The sequence below is a fragment of the Pseudopipra pipra genome, chromosome 3 (genome assembly GCF_036250125.1).
Source record: "Pseudopipra pipra isolate bDixPip1 chromosome 3, bDixPip1.hap1, whole genome shotgun sequence".
Lineage (NCBI taxonomy): Eukaryota > Metazoa > Chordata > Aves > Passeriformes > Pipridae > Pseudopipra > Pseudopipra pipra.
In genome coordinates, this window is record NC_087551.1 from 36,133,893 (window position 1) to 36,153,995 (window position 20,103).

A 20,103-nucleotide genomic window follows, 5' to 3' on the forward strand; every position below is an offset into this window, starting at 1 on the left:
CTGCTGATCTATACTTGTACAATTCAAAACTTGGATAATGGCAGAACACAGTATGCTGAGCGAGTTTTTAACACTGATCTAGCCCTGACCTCAAAACAATAAGCCTTTGATATGCCAGAAGCTGGACCTTTTTTTCCTAAACATGGCAGTACAAAATTTTTCTTCCTATTGTGGGTGAAAGGAGAAAGAACCCCTCACGACTCCCCTTCTCAGAACCTGCACAGCAAGAGAAGTGAAGATCTGTTGCTCTGCCCAGATTTTTAGATCTACCAAAAGAATTTTCTCTCAATAAATATGCAGTTTTTCAGATTTAAGTGCCAGAAATGTTTCAATATGAACATAATCAGACCACAGGGTTGGGAGATGTTCATTCCCTATAAGAAAGGAGGCAGAAAAAAAAAGGACTGTACATATAGTTCTACTGCATATTATGAGATTAACCAAGGATAATTTACTCCCACATTCATGCATTGAAAAATGCAGTGAAAGATCATATGGGCAGCATATAACTTACAATGTCATCATAGAATACTTAACTCCTTGTTAGATAAGTCCCTTTGTATTTCTGAGAATAATCATTGGTAAAATTTGCTAGCTGGCTTCTGGCACAAGAGAATTTTACTTTCAAATTATGCAGTCTTAAAAACGAACTTATGTGAAGCTCCAGTTAGTGACACAGTTAATGGTTAATACACAGAGAAGAATACAGAATTCATTAGGTAACATGGATTACAGATTGGATATTAGTAGGAAATATTTGGTATTTTATATTTCTGAGAGATGAAGTAAGGTGAAGCAACACACTGGTAATACTTATCATAAAGCATCATCATCATGGCCAGGCTTCGCGAACGAAGATTTGGGAAGGGTTCTACCCACGTTTGTTGCAAGTGTGTTGGTGGCTAAAAAGGCCAATATGAGATAGACAAGTCCAGTTGCAAAAGGCACAGCAGAACTCCTTAGGAGGTACATTCTGCAAAGCACGATTCTTTCTGCATTGTCTTTTCTCCTCAAGAGTGCATCTGTGTGCTTTCTCAAAAGCATCAGCAGCGTAGAAGATGGTGTGCCTCCAGACCTCCCGGTTGGAGGTCAGAGTAGACCAGTTATGGTGGTCAATATGGCCAAGGCTGAGATGTTGTTTCAGGGAGTCCTCGTATCTTCTCTTTCGGGCTCCTCTCTTGCAGCAGCTGGTGGCAAGTTCACCATAAAGCGAGATCTTAAGGAGGTGGTGGTCCTTCATCCTTGAGACGTGTCCTGCCCAAAGCAGCTGTGTTCTCAGCAACATGGTCTCAATACTTGTGACTGCTGCTTGTTCTAGAACAGATGTATTGGTCACATAATCTGACCAGTGGATGTTTAGGATTGTGCGGAGACAGCATTGATGGAAGTGTTCTAAGAGTTGCAGGTGGTGGCGGTAGATGACCCATGATTCTGATCCGTATAAGAGAGTTGACAGCACTATGGCTCTGTAAACACTGATCTTTGTACTTTTTTTCAGTTGTTTATTTCGCCAAACTCTTTTATGAAGCTTTCTGAAGGCACTATATGCCTTTGCTAACCTGTTGCCTATCTCTCCATCAATCTTACCATCCGAGGAGATGAGGCTACCTAGGTAATTAAACTACTGGACTGATTTGAGCTCTACAGTTATTGGTTTTATATCTATACGAATACAAACACAAAATTATTAAGAAAGTTATTTGAGTTCTAAACTTAAAAGTTAGTTTCCACAGAGAGATAACATAGCTGTTTATTGCATAAAATAGATGTGTAATTGCTAGTCAAAACAACTCTCACATACCCAGGCTACTTCTGTTAGAGCTGAACATTAACTCACTATAATTTCATACACAGCCTGCAACATGCTTTATTCATAGCCCAATACTAGATGTTCCCTGTTGAAAAGATCTGGTATTTTGTTGTTACTCTCTTCAGTTATCTTATTTTTTCTCTTCTTCTATGAGAGGGATACCTTTGGGAACAGCAGAGTTTGCTCTCTGATTAGGTATCGGAACAGCTATTAGTGTGATGCTCAGATTCCTTAAAAGGATCAGGTATTGCTTCACAGAGAAGCACCATTGATGGATGGAACCTGGCCAACCGAATTAAAAATTTATTTTTAAGGGTTATAGTATCTTTTGCATGGTGTGATATAGTAGTGTGTTCGGAGAAACTATGAATTTTCTTGGGAGTATGAAAAAATCCATTTCAATTTTTAGAGTACACCTAGCAGCTGTGATTGTGATACCATCAGAGACCAAATGAGTTCTGCTACAGTGCCGCAGAAGCAATATGTCCCTGCCTGGACTATTCCTGACCCTGCTGGGAAGACAGGTGACAGTCCCTGGGAGCATGTACATTCAGATTCACAGCAGCCAGAGTCTTCCTGCAAACAACACCCTCATCACCATGAGGCTCCCTTCACTGAGATGAGGAGAACAGACATGGCAGCTGCAAGCAGACACAAAGAACTTTACTAGTTGTGTGACCTACACGAAGGATTCTGGGCAAAGGAGCCCTCAAAGGACTGTGCCCTGGTTTCAGTCACGACAGACTTCAACCAAGAGCAGCTCAAAACCAATAAAAGCCGATAAAAACTGATTATAATGCCAATGCACAGCACACAGCTGTCCAAAATGGCAGCAGTCACCTAACAAGAGAAAAGAAAATCTGTTACCAGCTTAATAGGCTTATTTTGTATTCTGTATGATGAAAAGATCCTAAAGGTTACCAAAGCACACCCTCGCTTTTTCTATAAAACACATTCCACAGTAAGCAGCCTCAACATTAACAGAAAAAACAGGAGCATTTCACAAATCTCACTGGAGCACAGTGTGGTAGGGTGCCAACTTGTTCTCTTTCACAGATATGTATCTTGAGAGTCAAATCTTATTCAGCCTTCACCTGTCATCAGCCTCTCCCCAGCAGTTTATATGTCCCTGTAATTTATTGCAACTACAGCCGTTACTCTCAATTCCCTTTGACATCCAAAGAACTGTCCTCCATCACCCCAGTAAATGTCCACACATGAGAGAGATGATCAGAATTCAGGAGGTGCATGTCGGCATGACCTGACTGAGAACACAGAACTCCAAGAATACTCTCTCCCTCTTGGAAAAAGTGAAGTTTTTTGAAGTTTCTAACCTTTGAAAACATTTTTTTTGTTATGCGTACATGCCAACTGGGTAGCAGATCTGGATGTTGCATCTAATTCCTGTCCTCCTGCCTAGGCATGTAACTTCAAAACACTTCACATAGAGCCTGTGAAAACTGTTGTTTGCAAGAGAGGAAACACAGTCTAGGAGCACAAAAGATTCTGCTAATCTGTTTAAAGCTGGAGGCAGACATGAAAATTGTGTTCATTCCTCAAAAGACTGCTCCAAGGAGTTTCAGGTCCCACTTGCACAGAGAGGATGATGTGCTTTTAACAGCTCACCTTGTAAGTGGCTTCCCTCCTTTGTTTTCCATCTGTCTCAGAGCTGAGCAGTGCAGGTGCCTGGTGCAGTCTGAGCTGCCCGAAGGGACTGGCACACACAACATGGAAGCCATGTGAGACCTCTGCCCCCTGGCACTCCCACTGAAGGCAGGCAGGACACCAGGGAAAGCTGCAGGCTGTCCAAGTTGCCTACAGCAAGGCCAGCAGGAGAAGGACTTCAGTGAGAGTACCTACTCCTGCAGAGTGTAATGTGTCCTTTTCCAAACTCCAAAATCCCTTCATGTCTATTACCACTCCCAAATTTTGTTCTATTTATAGGGATTGAAGACTGTATCTCCATAGTTTCTACCCAAAACAGCCGCTACCATCATTCTGCTACTCAGCTCTCTGCTATCTGGAACCAGCTGTACCAGAAGGAACCAGAAGGGCTGATATTTCCAACAGTATGGATGTACACTTTGTCACTGATTTTCAAAGTGAGTGAAGCTTTATTTATGACTAAGAGCATGAACTAAGGAGTAGGGAGAGAAACAATCTAGTAACTCCCACCATCTCTCAAAAATAACTCATTGGAAAATAATTTTAAATATGGCAGGTAGAACAGTTTTTCTAATGGGATGATAAGACAAAACATAGCTGAAAGAAAATACAGCTAAAACAGTTAAACCTGTTGTCTGACATTAATTTTACTGAGTCTTGTCAGATATTGCTAGAAAGCATGTCACCTGGATGGCAATTATAAACAAACAACATTTTAAAAATTAAAATAATCTAACAAGTTCATCCTGCAGCAGGAGAGAGAAGTAATTTTCATATTTCAGAAGATAGTTCTAACTAGCCTGCTTAACTCTAAAAAGTCAATGCATATTTTAAAAAATCCCCTTCACATCAGTTCATTGTGTATAGACCTGGAGGCAACCACCAGCCAGAAAACTTTGATCATCCAGCAGAATCTGGTATCTGAAGAGCATAAGAGGATTATCTTCATTGCTTTACTCTCAAACATGATATGAAAATAAGAACTTCAATAAAAGTTTGTATGGAAAAAATATCTTGCAGTTGTAATGCTATTCAAATACTCTTGAAGCAAACTGGCTAAAATATACTCCACTTGCAACCATAGAATTCTCTTAAAAGCTTCTGGGGCCTGTCCCAAGAAAAGAAAGAGTTTGAAGAAAAACTGTTCAACTATTTGCCCAGAAAATGTAAACAAAGGTTTTGTTTATTTTTAAGTTAAGGTCACAAATACTATTTATATACACTGAAGAGGAAAATCCAATAGTCCTGCTTGTGCCATTTCAGTAGTCACAAATCCCCATTTCAGTGGCAAGTTTCTGTATAAACTTTTTGAGCTCCAAATTCATGGTCACAAACCCATCTGCAACCAAACAACAGATGCTTGTACTTTTGCAGTCTTCCCATTCACCAATTCCATCAATTACATCCCTTGCAATCCCAAACAAACTCAGCATTAGGTAATACATAACCACATACTGCCTCTTTCAACAAATAAGCTGTTAATCATCAAACACTGAACATGAAATATCCCTTAGCAAGGATTTGAGGATTATCTCATCTAATTAGATATAAGCATGTTTTCTAATCTGTGGGTTTAAGCCAAATCCCAATAAAAAGATTTCCATTGATTTACATTGAGTTTTGGATCAAGCACTGGCAGAACTTGGTTTTGCAATTCAAAGAGAAAGAGACCTCAAAAAAATGTGTAACTAAATTATGACGGAAAAAAAAGTGGTCAACAGAGTTAAATCATCTGTCACAGGAATGGACTGGACAACCTAGCGGCATCTTGAGAAAGATATTTCTGAGACTTTCTGGATTTCTTTGATGTCATACAAGTGTAATAATCCATACAACTGCTGGTTTTCAGGCTCCTAAAAGCAGAGTTGATTCTAGCAGACACTCTAGAACACATTTTATTGTTTATTTGTGTATCTGCCAGCCATGTGCAAACACTTTACAATCAAGGATGTAGACAAATAATCAAAATGGAAGTACAGCTATTGAAAATTGACAAAGATTTGGATCCAGAACTCTGAACTGAAATTGCATAAGCCTAGTCCCTAACTCATTTAAAATAGTTTATTATATAATTGCTCATTAATATTTGTTAGTTATACATTTATTTTGCTTTTAAATCATTCTACCAAGGAAGTGCTCACTTCAGCTCTTCAGTAGTTATTCCACTGACTTACAGGAATCCCTATTGGCATGCTTTAAATTTTATATTCCTCCACCTCATTACTTAAGGATAAGAAATCATTCTGCCACTTTTCTCATCAGAAACAATTCCTTCCTCCTGTGTGTATTCACATCCTTGAAGTACTACAGAGTAGTTGTCATCTCCCCTCTCAGAGGTCTCCTTTTTCCTGCAAGCTATGAAGCTTTTTTTCCATTGCAGTGTTCTTCCAGGTGAGTAACTCTCTCATCTCAGACCATTCATAATTCCTCTTGCTTCTCTTTTAAATTCTCTGCAGTCTGCAACCTTTTCTTAGTGATGAGATGCCCAACTCCAAACAAGGGGCTACATACTTGCACTATACAAAGAAAAGCTATTTCAGTTGCAGTGGGATATCTTTTGCCCTGAGTCACACTTGTTTTGTGCAAGGAAAGAAGGATCAGTAGGAAAATGAAAGTTAATTTCACACATCATATCCATATGCAACTGTTCATGAAACTGGAGATAACCAAAAATGTGAAGTGAGTCTAATAAAAATTATTACATGCTTTTTGATAATTTGCTGCCTTGTACAAGAACTAGTTATTCCAAGGATATGACTATTTAAAAATTGTTCAATTATACATGAAATGAATTATCACCACATTTCCACAAGAGAAAATGTATTAATGTTCAATTGAGCCTGAACCAGTGGTAGAACAGGTGAGAATAAACTGCTGGATACCCTGACTGTAGGTTCAAAATGACATTTTAATGAATTAAGTGCAGCTTAATTTGTGAAAAATGAAAGCACCACAATGACCTATTTGGGTTCCATTCAAGCTATATTTCAGGAATAACTGCACGCTCTTGGATTGCTTGTTCATTACCAGTCACGTCTGTGCTGGCCCGGGACCAAAGTAGTGTCCTTCCATGATGCAGTTATCTGCTGCTCATAGGAATGGCTATTTAAATGCAATTAGTAATTGCTATTAAGTCTGACTATAAACCACAAGCACTTCCCTTCTCATTTCATTTTGCAGTCCATCATTATTTGCTTGTTACAGTATCTGTAAAGTAGTAATTTGTTGAGATGTTCAAAGAGCATTAAAAGAGCTAGTTTGTGAGGCCCGATTCTTCTCACTTGAATACTTGTGCAGAATGGAGTCTGTCAGCTGAGGTCTGCTGTAAACCTGGTGTACCAGGTGTTCAGGCTCAGTGCATGCAACATGCTCACACCCACTACACATACACACAAACACCTCTGCTCCAATTATTATCACATTATATAGTCCTGCCAGGCTAGCAGGACTCATTTGAAAAAACAAAGCTGGGGAATGGCAGCTCCACTGAAGCTTTCCTTGAGGATTTTTTATACTGTCTCTCATTAACTTGATGATGAAACATAATACTGTAAGATGTGTGCAGATAAAGCTCAAATCTGCACTATCAGCTCTAAAAACTATTCTACAATAAAGTGCATTGTTGATGAACTCTACAACAGTGATTGCTGAGGCATATAAATCTGTTATTGTCGTGCTCCTGAGTTGCAGATTAAATTACCCTAATAAAACACAAGAAGTTTTCCTACATTTACGGACTGTGCATCCCTTATTCCATCTATTTTACATAGTTCCCTGAAATAAAGGAGGAAATTGTCAGAAATTCAACCTAGTAAAACTGTCGGAATACAGAAAAAGCCCAAAGGTGGAAGTTACTGCCAGATGCTCCAAGTGCTCACTATGTCCATGCTGACAGTGTTTCAGTGCTCTTGCAGGCAACTGCATTGCACTTACATATCGCCAAAACCCTCCGCCCAGTGTCAAAGAGCATGGACCTAAGGCCAGGGCCTCAGCTGGTGTAAGATGGCATTGCTCCAGTGGCTTCGGTGTCTGTTAGCCAAGGCTCTTGTTCATATGACCTGGCTGCCAACTTCACGGAATTTTTTTTTGTCCTTGAGCAGCTCGTGGTTTTGATAGCTAATTAGGAACTGTTTCACATTCAACAAAATATCTATTGACCGCTCTCCTACAACCGGATCATTCAGGGATGTTTCTCAGGCTTATTCCTCTTTTTTAAATAGGCTCATTTCTTCTTCCTTGTTTACTTCTCAGTTCTTCTCTGTGGATTGTTGTCTCCTTTGCACAAAACTTCAGTGTCTTTCAGAGCTCTTCCATTAATTTCAGGCTATTTCCCAGCCCTGTGATTCTGTTTCAGCTGTCTCTCATGTCCTCACTTTTATTCTTTTTTTCCCCCCTTCTTTTGCTCTCACGTTCCCACAAGTAAAACAGGAAAACAGTTCTTCATCTACTTCTAATATATTCAATACTAAATTAACACAGAAATATTGGAGATTCCAAAGGGCACACCAGATCTTTTTCTTAGACTTTCTGTGGTCTTGGTATCACGTTCTCATTGAAGAGGAGCAAAAGACATAGGTGTAACAGTGGAAAATAAGCATGTTTTAAACTTCTCAGTGAAAAACGACAAATATTATTTTAGGTTTATGTGCTGAAGTAACTATTAAATAGATTGCTCACTGGCCATATAGTTCAAGTGTGCCATTAAATTCTTAGGCCTAGTAAGCAGACATTGTTGTGTGAATTCCACAAAACTAGGACTTAATACAAGCTCGTAAATAAGGATAAAATCTCCAGTACTAGTACTAGTTATTGTACAGGAACTGAATTGTCAACTGGGTTTTAGCTTTTCTTATCTCTTCCTGAAAAGTTTCCACTAATATTTCTTTTGAGAAAAATAATATAACTCATGCTACAAATGAAAAGGCAAGACACATAATCAAAAGATGCCTAGGATCCCAATTTTCACACACAGCTTTTTACAAAGATGAAACAACTGCGGATACACCCATTTAACTAAGAATCTGAATTACTGGATCCTTCCAATTCTCATTTTCATTTTTATTCCAATAATTAACTAACAATTTAAAGAAAATATCTGATATACAGCTCATTCTTTAGGCTAGTATACCACAATGCTATAATCCAACATTTTTCCTTTTCTATTTACTTAAAAGCAATAATATTCTACCCTTGACCAAAAAAACACCAGAATTTGTATCCCATTAGGGCCATTTATGTGAGTCATTAACTCTAAAAAAGAGGGGAAAATAAGGTAACACAGTCCTAGCAACAGTTCGAAATTACATAATGCTTTTTGCCAACTCTGAATGCCCTTTAAAAAGTCCTACTTGAATGTTTTCTAATTCAGTTTTATAAATGGGAATAAATAAGTAAATACATAACTAAATTATTTTCCAAAGGTCATGCAGAAAGAAAAAATGGATTAGCCTATGGTTTAAGCACCATATTAGATCTTAAAATATGGTGGCTCTGCCATGAAGCCTCCTGTGCAACCTTGCATTACTCACTTAATATCATTTTATTTTATGCAGATAGGATTGAAAAAAACAGTACCAGTATGTAAGATCTGGGAGGAACTGCAACCGTATGACAGAGAGGCAGAAGTGCCAAGTATAAAATTCATGCTTTTAACTCACACCCATTTATGTTACAGATAAGACTTCCTCCTTGGATAAGCACGTAGTTCAAAACATAGGATGCCTCTGGAAACACTAGCACATTGGGAGAGCACGGTAAGAGAGAAGCCTATTAAATAAAACAAGCAACAATTTCTGAAAGAGAAATTCATACAGCCTTTCGCTTTCCCATAGAGTTTTCTTACATTCTCACAGTCATTAAAATGTATAAAAATGACTATTTTCAAAACAGCATTACCATGAATTATCACCACCCATGTTGCCTAGCAACTCGAGTAATTTTTGAATTGTGAGCTATAGAAAACAGTATCTGGAGTTTGTGCAAATGGATGTTCATTTGAGGGTTTAGAACACATTCATCTTGGAAATCAGAGGCAGATAATGCAGTGCTAATGCAAAACTCAAATTCTCTTAAAAACATAAAATGGCACTAACAAATACTGTAGCTCAGCAAAACCCTTCTGTAGCAGATCTAAACCCTATCATACTTGGTCAGGGCAGGAGTTTACTCCCTTGCTCCTCCTTGGGCTTGCAATTACCCCTTTCCAATTTTTATGAAGATATTTGACATTCCTATGGGGAAAATAATTCTTGCCCAGTCTTCTGAAGAGCAAAAGAAACTGGTGACATAAAATGGCAATGTATTTAAGTCAAATTAAAAATTCTATTTTTAAATAACATGCTGACCTGGAAGAACGTATTGGTTCATACCATGACAGAATTATGTGCTTACTAAGGTTCAAAATAGGACTGGACATAATACTGGCAAAGAGATAACCCACTGAGACATTAGAAAGAGATTATAAGTACATATATGGAAGATACAAACTCCCAGAAATCATGGTCTGGTCCTTGTTCCTTAGCTGCAAGTATTTGCCCATTATAGGGATTCTTGCACATTCTTCAGACCCATGTGGAATTTAACATGAATGCAGGACAAGATCCCAAACCACATCAAACCATATCGTTTGATGTCTGAGAATTTCTGTATTACTTTCTTACAACTTCAGTAGACAAGTTCCTGCTAAAGCTAGTGTCAGTATATGTTACTATTCCCAAAAATGGGGTGGTGGTGCAGGGGTGTTCCCAAGAGAGAAAGATTCCAACTTAATGGCTTCCAAGGCTTAGCTTTATGGGTAACAATAAAAGAAAAGCAACGTGCTGAACAACAGCATGCATAGAGACTGCAGGCAGAGAGGCAAATTCATCCCTGGCACAAACACACAGACCACTGAAGGCAATGCAGTAGCATCTGCTTATAATAGATATGAATCTAAACAAGCTTTTCCCTACAACTACAAGTACTACCTGCGGAGATAGAGCTGGATACAGCACTGAAGGGAGTTTAAGAGCCTGCAGCCTCTTAGAGTTTAGAGAACCAAATTTCTGCAGTAAGAGAAAATCTATGAATTGTGAGTTTCTGGGCTCTCAGGAAGCAATGCAGTGCCTACTGACAGGCTGCCATAAAACACTTAATGGCTGTTAATTAGCTCAGATAAAGAAAAGATGCATTTTGTCTACTGGTCTATGGAAATTTGCTGAGACCACACACATTGTGCAGAGCTGTCATGTAAGAAAACACTTCCATTGTTTTCATTTGGTCCCACTCAACAAAGGCAGTGAACAAAAATTTTATTATTTTATCCTTAACAATGAAAGCAAACACCCCTAGAGAAAGAGAAATTATCTCAGCTAGATAGGTTAGTCATTGCTCTAAACAAGAGATGCCACTGAACACGTCATGTCTGTCTATGGGATACTCAGACTCTTCTACTCTTCTAAAATGCAGCACACACACCCGCATCCCCCTTCCTCTCATTGCCACCAAGGAGCAGCACACACCTGTTCCGCCAGATTACTGAGCAAAAAGTGTTTATGCTCACCCAGCCACCAAAACTTCTATTTCCATGGCTCATGAATAGATAGCATATGGGAAAAAGTGCTTTCTGGATTCTACTCAACAAGAAAACAAAATTTTATCCAAATAGGCCAGTATTTTTTTTTTCAGATTACATTTTAAAAGTCCTCCATAGAAACAATACATTGCCTCCGATTTACAGATGACTGACCACTGCTCTATACTCTATAATACCTGTTTTTAAAGGAGTGAATTCAAGAGGAGATTGTGGCATGAAGAGAGCTTCAGCAGTACAGACATGGATGAGAAACTGTGCTGGCACCTCTGACTGTGTGAGAGATTGGACATGTAGCAAGTAGAAGAAATGTTTGGTAATGTTTTTCTCCTAGTCAATCATCCCCAGAAAGACAATTGTTGTATTTGGTAACTACTCCTTGTATGTTTAGTTCTAGCCTAGGGAGCATCATTAACATCTTTTTTTCTATTCCCATAGTTGACCTTCCCTTCGATCCATAAAGTTCAACAGGAAGGAAAACAGATTTTTGATAAGTATAGTTTGAGTTACACTTTGTGAAGTGCAAAATTCAAGCTATTTTTACACTATGACTAGGTGCATGATTCACAAAACATTTAATGAATGTTTATACAAAGAAATTTCATTGGCCCTCAACTGAATTTCAGTCTTACTGAGCTCTAGGAATGGGAATATTTCCAGAAAGCACGTTTGAAGTCCAGACTTCTAAATAATTTTTGAAAATAAATGTTAAAAGAGAAATAAAATTATAACCAACCTCAATGCATTTTTATTTTCCAAAATGAAGACAAAACCAGAGAAGCAATCTTAAATGAACATGAGAAAATAACCACGTTTGTAGCCTTTAAAATTATAAAAAGGGTAAAATCTGTGGACTGAAATATTGCTCTGTGAATTACTTGTTTCGTTTTCCATGTCATCCTGTCATTCCTAACTCCCAATATCATATACATGTCCTTCATGAATGGTGACATTCATTGGCAGTTTGATTACAAGTTGCTACTGTAAGCCATTCCCACGATGCTGGTTGCTATTCCTTGAGCTCTAGGCTAGAGAAAAGCAATACCGTCCACAAAATCAGAAATTCTCAATAGGAAAGCCGTGTGAGTACCTGGCTTGGGTAATGAATCCAAGCTTCCTCTCAGACCTGCACACATGACAAATGGGCTGAAGCAACGATGAAGAGAAATGAGTACAAAGCATACCTACGAGGCGAGCAATTCTTCTCATTCCCCAGAAGTTGCCTGCAGTAGCAAAGGCCACTTGTCTAGTGTGACAAATAGGGCCTACTTCTTTTTTGCAGGTGAAAGGCTGACACTGAGATTCAAACCATATAAAAAAAATGCAAAGTAACCTTGGGTCACAGAAGGAATCTCATGACCAACATGCATACTCATTGTGACATATATTTTCAGGAATGTAAATTCCACACAATGGACAGCAAAATAATTTTCTCTATAGTTCTGCATCACGGCAGCAATGCTTCTCTCCTTGGAACAAACATTAAATGCTCTCACATGCTTTGAAACATTGAAAAAAATCTTTGAACAGTCCCAGAAAACAAAACCCTAATGTGCTGAACTTCAAGCCTTAGGATCTTTCAGACACCTGAGTCTTATTTCAGCAGGCTTCTTCTTATGAAACCTGTTTGTTAAATACAGATGTCAGGTTAGATCAGGTGTCACTGAAGCTCAGGCAGGTTTTGCTGTAGCTCAAGAGAGCTGCATTGACCCCAGCAGGCTGTTTTCCTCCTTACCCAAATCTGCCTCAGGCCCAGACAGGCAAATTGCTTTCAAGCATCCTCCAATTAGGTGCAACCCAGAATACCACTTACTTGTATGGGATGTGTTTGCTTCCATTGACAAGGGCAAGGATGACATTGCCCAGCGCTGGCAATGAGAGACAGAGGCCAGAGCTTCCCTCACGGTTTTTGCTGAGTACTTTCACGCAGCTGCCCAGGTCGATAAGGTGCAAACGGCTGCGACCTCCAGACACTGCCATAAACAAAGAAAGCAAAGAGTTAGTGTATGTCTCCAAGAGCAGCTTCCCATGCAGGCAGAAAACTCACCAAGACAACACAGAAACCTTCCCTAAGTCATGTTAGCAGACACAAACTGGAGGAGTCCTGTTAACTCACTGTCAGTCTTTATTGCTGTACATTGCTGTCTACTCCAGACTTGTGTAAAAAATGCCAAGTCTTTCAGTACTCACCCTCTCCTCCAAGTTTAACACTGTGAGAGTCACCAACGTGACTGTATTTTTTTAAATATAGCTTTATTAGTCTGTACCTGAGTTGGCTCTGTTTCTGTCTCTGTCACTACTGTTCCTCTGTCTGGAATACTGCAGGCTGGGAACTGCTGCTTAGTGAGCAAGGATCCTTCTCTTATTTTTCCCATCCTGAATCCTGTATCTTAAGAAGAACCTGTGGTATCTGTGGGATGTTCAACTTTGCTATAAGTCTACATACTTTTATGTTATCCTTTCAGCTAAGAAAAAGTTTGCCATGCTGGAGTGATTGTGAAGTAGATCCTCTGTTCTGAGAACAGTTTCTGTAAGACTGGCACTAGATCTTTTTGGGGGTTTTTTTGTTTATTCTGTATCAACACACTACCTTTAGAGTAAGAAGATGCTATCATTGAAACATCAAGATTAATAGACATTTGCTCTCTTAAAAACCTGTGGTTCCTTATGAATCCAGAATGGGGACTAAGCAGACTTTACAGAAGTGCTTCGAGCTCTCTACTCTCGCAAGACAATTTTCTAGCTGAGTTTTTTGCAAGCCATCTTTGAGCACTCTTCCCTATTCTCAGGAGTTAGTTTAGAAACAATATGTAGGAAAAGGAAGTTATATTTCTAGGATCTTAACTCAAAAGGTAAGAGCAGTATTCAAGGGCACAAACCTACCTTAAACAGCAGTGAAAATACTTTACATCTGAGTTTATGCAAACAAAGTCACAGGCATTTTGACACAGCATCTCAAGTTACACATTTGGTAAAAAGAAGTATTAGCAGTGAGCAGGGACATCTTTCACAAGCAAAGATGGCAATGGGAGCAACTACATGATGGGAACCTTAGGAAAGGATTTTATGGATGTGTTTAATTGCTTTATAAATGCTTTATCAATCACAAACATCCTTTTTCAATGGCCCTGCATTCAGTAGCTGCATGGCAGACAAATTGGTGCTGTAAGAGGTAGAAGGATTACATAAAAAAGCGGTGAAGACATTTGTAAAACTTCTACATATTGACAAAAAGGTGATTCACAATCATATAATTTTTCAGATTCAGAAAGTGTACTATGAAAATGTATATAAATATATAAAACATACAGCTTCTAAGGCTATATATAACTATTAACTATAACGTAAAACATATTAACCTACACTGAAAAAAGAGATTTCATTTTGCTAGCACTGCAAGACACAGGGCTCATTGCTTAGTCCTATTTACCTGGTGTCTTGCATGACACAAAACTTTCTATTAAAAAAAAGGAAGAGTTTCTCTAAAATGTGTTATGTATAATTTTATAATTCGGTTTCAGTTATAGTTGATGGCCAGTTAAAAATTATTAACAATAAAACTACAAGTAGATTTTTATTATAAAAGAAAAAATGAAATAAGAGAAAAAGAGAAAATATGAAAATAAAGTAAGCAGAGGGAAAAAAAGAAAGAAAGAAGAGAGAAGACAAAAGAACACAGAATACCCTTTCTGTGAAAGTGATTTATGCTGTGGTATTTGAGAATAACATTCCAAAAGTGTATCCAGTATTTCTGTCAATAAATGTTAAAGTACAATGACTTCTGCTGCTTTTAAGTCCTGTCAGTTCTTCAGCTACATCAGGTGTTTGGCAACACCTTCTTCACACACTGGACTTCTATGTATTCTCTCACAAGGAAGTAGTATCCACACACACTACAGGCTCCTGCATTTGCCACACAAAGTTAGGCTTCCTTGGGGAACCAGTCAGGCATCTGCACCTCTAAACTTCTCATGGAGGACTTTTGTCTCCCCTTTAAGAGTCCTTAAAAATCTTAAGAGTCCTTGAGTCCTCTAAGATTGTTACCCTCATAAGACTGAAATTATCTTTTTTGCATATCTCCCAATCATTTCGTTAGGAAAACAAAGAAACGCATTTTGTTGCTACTGAAAATGACTGCAGGTGACATTACTGAATCATACAAAATGAGTATTTCTGTTGCTAAGATTACCAGATATCAGGGAAACAAAAGAAAATGAACCAAATCACTAACTTTCACAAGCTCAGTCATATTGTTTCCACATATATTCCTATTACACAGGTTGAGGAAATGCAGAATAAGATAAATTACAAGATCATTTAATTTACATGCTGAAGTAACATTTTTAAGATTGTAGATCCACTTGCTTGAAAATGAAGTTATTTTCCAGGCAAGTTCTCCACTAATGTGCCTGACAACTATAGAGAAAAGAAGTGAAACATTGTAACACTTGGTTTTGTCTATGGCCATAGAGACTTTGCAGAGCTGACAGCTGAAAAATGACTGTGCCAGTTCTGCCACAATGTCATTTATTTCAATGGTGCTAGGCCTGCTTCACGACATCCCTAGTAATGAATCTAACAAGGAGGTAAGTACAGTACCAATGCCTTATTCTAACAGTAATTTTTTACCAAAATCACATGTTAGTCAGCCCTTTAATCTCTTATCCTTCAGAAGCTGAGGGTTTTTGGATTTTGGGGTTTTTTTTCTTTTTTTTCTTCCTATCCCTTTTTAATCCTGTTACTGGAATCTATATATCTCTACTATCTTCATGGTTTTTTTCTGAGAAGTCCTTCATTACAGCAGGAGACAGTGATAATCACTAGGCGCCCTTTCTGAGGAGCTGGAATTCCCTCCTCATTCAATTATCAGCCAGATCTGACCCTGCCTGGCTTGTAAGGCCACTCAGATATGGGAACTTGAAGACAGGAGGTGGTATGGCCACTAGACAAAGATATAACTAGAGGCAGTGGGCAAAGCATACAATATTCTAATCCAACAGGATCATATCTTCTTTTTTTGAAATTATAGCCACAGGAAAATAGTATTTTCCCTTTTACTAATGGCATTTGAAAATAGTAGCAAAGGACTGTATGCACATGTACTTGCATGCAGTAAAAAGCATTAAGTATTAAATAATTGCAATAATTATTCCCTCAAAATCAGCCATTTTATTTCTATAAACCAATCTGTTTGAGTATTCACAGTCTTCCTTTCCACTGCAGGGTGGTTAATTAATATACCTTTAGTTAACTGAGATTTCTGCCTGCCAGTTCCACAGGGGTTATCACTTAAACACATGCAAGCTCTATTTCCGTTTAGAGCAACTTTCTGGTTTTCTCTCTTATAAGTACAGTCAATGTAAATTTTCTTCATTCAAACATTAGATACTAATACTGTAGTGGTGATCACCCACTACACATCATAGCTTGCAATCTATTCCTTATTACAGATAACCTATGCAGAGCCAGGAGCTGACACATATGCTGTTTCTGCAGAATTGCTTAAGCCCACAAATTTAAAGAAGCAGATGTCTCTGGTGTCTTTTGAACAAACTTTTTTTCCTGTAAAAAAACATTATTTGAAAAAAGAATTTTAACACGAAAGTTTTCTTTTTCAGCAGGGGTGTCTCATACTATACAAATCTTTTCTCATTGGAACTCACTAAAAAAACCCACTCTCTGTAGTCATAAACAATTTGGGAGTCTTGAAACAGAAGACAAGTATAATAAAAAAATATAAATGGTGTGAGCCAAATGAAAGCCTCGAAAATTATAGCAATATATAAGTAGACACGGAAGTATCTTTTCCTAATGGACAAGTGGGAGATGGAAGTAAAGACACAAGCCAGTAAAAGCATCTATAACAAAGAGAGGAAGCAAGTCTACCTGAAAAGTCTGGAGCCTTTACAAAGAACAAGAGTCCTCTGTGCACACATAGTTTGGCCAGTAACTAAAATAACATGTACTTCCAAGAAAAGTTATAGTTTATGGATTGCCAACATCAGCTTCCCAGTTTCTGGATTGTCAGCATGAACTTCCACACACACTGCCCTATTCAGGTGCTAAAGAGGAACAGCTAACATAAAGGTGGCAAGGAATTCTCATCACCACAATATTTTAATCCATTACCTCAACACTATCTGTAAAGATAATAATAAAAGACAATTTGAGAAGCACCTTCTTTTTTTCAGATGGAGAGGCCCACACAGTGCTGAGAATTGTCAGTATCTCCACAACAGCAATTAAACTGACAAGTGATGGCAATAATTCCCAGTGGCCTTCAATGGCCTTTGGTGGGTCTTCACCTGGCACATGAATGGTCTGCTGGTATGAATGGCCCCACCCAATGCTAAATGAAAAACTCTGCTGATTTTCACCACTAAAGAACATTGCTTAAAGGCCCATGTAAAGCCAGTTTCCAGAGAGGCCTGGAGGAGAGAGAAAGTAGCAAGAGGACAGCTCACTTCCGCCTTTGCCGCTCTTCTCCATGCGATACTGGTAGATGTGCAGAGTGAAGAGCATGTGGGAGTTGCGGTGATCCTCCTCATCACAGTCCCGCTGGCTGCTCCGGCGTGAGGCAATGGCAGCATCCAGGAAGAAGGCAGCCTTCTCTGCCGTAGGGGCACGGAGCTCACTCTGATTCTGAAGCTGCAGTTAACACAAGGGAGAAATCATTTAGAAACTCCCACACAAGTCAACACCACCAGACAACTTACACCAGTCAACACATACTGTGGATATGCTGCTTTCTGCTGAGACCAAAAAGGAGGAAGTGCCAAAGCAATGAGACTCTACTGACATTGGCAGTGGCAACAACATGCCTTCCAGGAGCCCTGATGGCTAGAAGTAGGAAAAAAAATTGTGGAAGACGTGTCAATCCAAAACTCAATAGCTGGTGGAGAGTGGCAGTGGTAGGGCTACATTACCCTTCAGAATGTGTTAGAAGAGAGCAGTCCACAGATATATGGTCCCAGATAAATCTGGGAAATAATAGGACTGAAAATTGTGCTTAGTCTTGTGGCATATGGGGAGCAGCACAGAAGAGAAGCCCTTTCCTTACCCCTTCTTACCAAAAGCTTATGCACTTGCTAATAAGCCAGGGCAATCCATTAAATGGAACAAGGAAGGTAATGTACATATATTCACATTTGCTGGACCTCAATCCCGGTCACCAGCCTGCTCTTAACTCCCCAAAGTGACAGACAGCTTAGGAGGGCAGATATTATTAACCCTCCCATAACATTAGGAATGCATGCATGTTTCATGTCACCTAAGATTAGTTTGTCTGTGAAGGGACACGTGACTGCGCAATCTGATAGCATTAGTTTTGGCAGTACGCAGAACTGGCCCACAGCCCATAGGATGAGCTTGTTTTGTCTGGTGTAAAAACAGCAAGGAACTCCCTTTCTTGGGGTTTGTTCCCCTGCTATATAATATAGCTAGAAGTAAAATTCTCCTAAAGACAGTACTTCTGTCTTCTCTTTGTGACCATTAATCAGCCCGAGGAGGGATAAAGCTGAGGCTGTGTGTGGGATGGGGTGACACAGCTGAAGGCTAAGCACTCTCAAGAAAGAGGGAGGGGGGCAGGAAGGAGTTAACAAGGCAAGCAGAAGGCAGGTCAGTCTGTGGGCTGATCTCACTAATGTAAGCAACAATGTGCATACTTGGAAAGGTCCAGTGACAGACAGTATGACATATAGTGATCATTCATTTGCTATGTACACTGCTGATTCTGCATATCTGTATGGCTATAATATAATAACCTCCCTTCATTCGAGGATTTTGAGAATTCAGGTGTAGGACGTATGACTCCAGAGTGTCGCTATGTCTTTTAAGAACACATAAAAAGGCTTCTTTCCCTTGCAATTTAACTCAATATTTTACACTGCAGAGATACATAGATGTCTCATGGAAATACTTCTTCTTCACTGATCTAAAATAATTCATTTTGTATATAGCTGTTCTGTCTGTATCTATATGAAAATAAGCCACAATAATGGGATATTTATTGTTATTGCTATTGTGCTAAATACCTTGGTAAAGAATTAAGCTCTAAGGAGATGGTAGATGTCACACAGTTATGTAACACAAGTAATGTACATATGCTAATTCAGATCTTAACTGACCCATCTACCACCCCAATGGGAACTGCGAAGACTCAAGTCTCTCATCTCATATTCTCTAGACTGCACCCATTAGTGGATACCAGAGAGTGAGATCTCTTGAGATAGTGTAAGTATTTTATAAAACACTAAAGTCAGGAGTTAAGAGAAAAAGAGAATCCTAACTGTTATTCAAAATCAAGATGCAACTTTGTAGTCCTTAGGTAGAATGGAAAACAATGAAAAATAAGACCTAAGTATGCCTAAAAAGCTTAAACCACAGAGAGATAAGACACAAATTTTTTTACTTGTTTTTTAAAATCTCACAGTTCGTGACTTGTGTAGATTGAATAATGATCTCTAGATGCTTGGAGCTGGATATAGTGTAGATGACCCCGTGGGTCTGTTCTCTCCTCCCTCCCCTCCCCATCCTTAGATAGGGGATGGCTCTGCAGGTTCTCGATGGAATCAGTCTTTGCCTTTCAGGCTGAAAGAACATATTCAAGCTCTATCATACTTGTTTGCTCCCTCTTCATCTACTCATACAGAAAGCATATTTACACCCTCACAGACAGCAAAATGAAAGAATAGACCTTTTTTTCCCTCAAAGCAAGTGGGGTGAAAAGATAGGGCTGCTGAGAATTTCTCATGGTTATCCAGAAATACATGAGCCAGTTACTCATTCCTGCTAAACCTCTGAACCTGAGAAGAGTTTAAGTTATTCTTGACTTGCCCAGCTCAGGAATTTACTTCTTGGCAGCAGTTAATAAGTAGTGATTAATGTTTCCTGCAACATTGCTAATGCAAATGCTATAAATAATATAATTTATAAAGAAATAAACAGCCATATTAATGGCCTACAGCTATTTGTGCAGTACTGTAAATATTTTAGCTTGTTGTTTTACAAAAGAGAGATCACACTTTTTTTTTTTAAAGAATGAGGTGAATTTTTGTTT

At 38.8% G+C, this 20,103-nt stretch overlaps 1 protein-coding gene across 1 annotated transcript in view; it reads right to left on the minus strand.

Annotated features, from left to right (window-relative positions):
* The window catches only part of KIF26B (kinesin family member 26B), a 290,490-nt gene that overhangs the window by 44,082 nt on the left and 226,305 nt on the right, over positions 1-20,103 (minus strand). The window contains exons 9-10 of the mRNA XM_064648644.1: positions 17,510-17,693; positions 12,859-13,018 (exon numbers count right to left, since the gene is read on the minus strand). Of these exons, the coding sequence (XP_064504714.1) occupies positions 12,859-13,018; positions 17,510-17,693 (344 nt within the window). The remainder of the gene's footprint in view (positions 1-12,858; positions 13,019-17,509; positions 17,694-20,103) is intronic.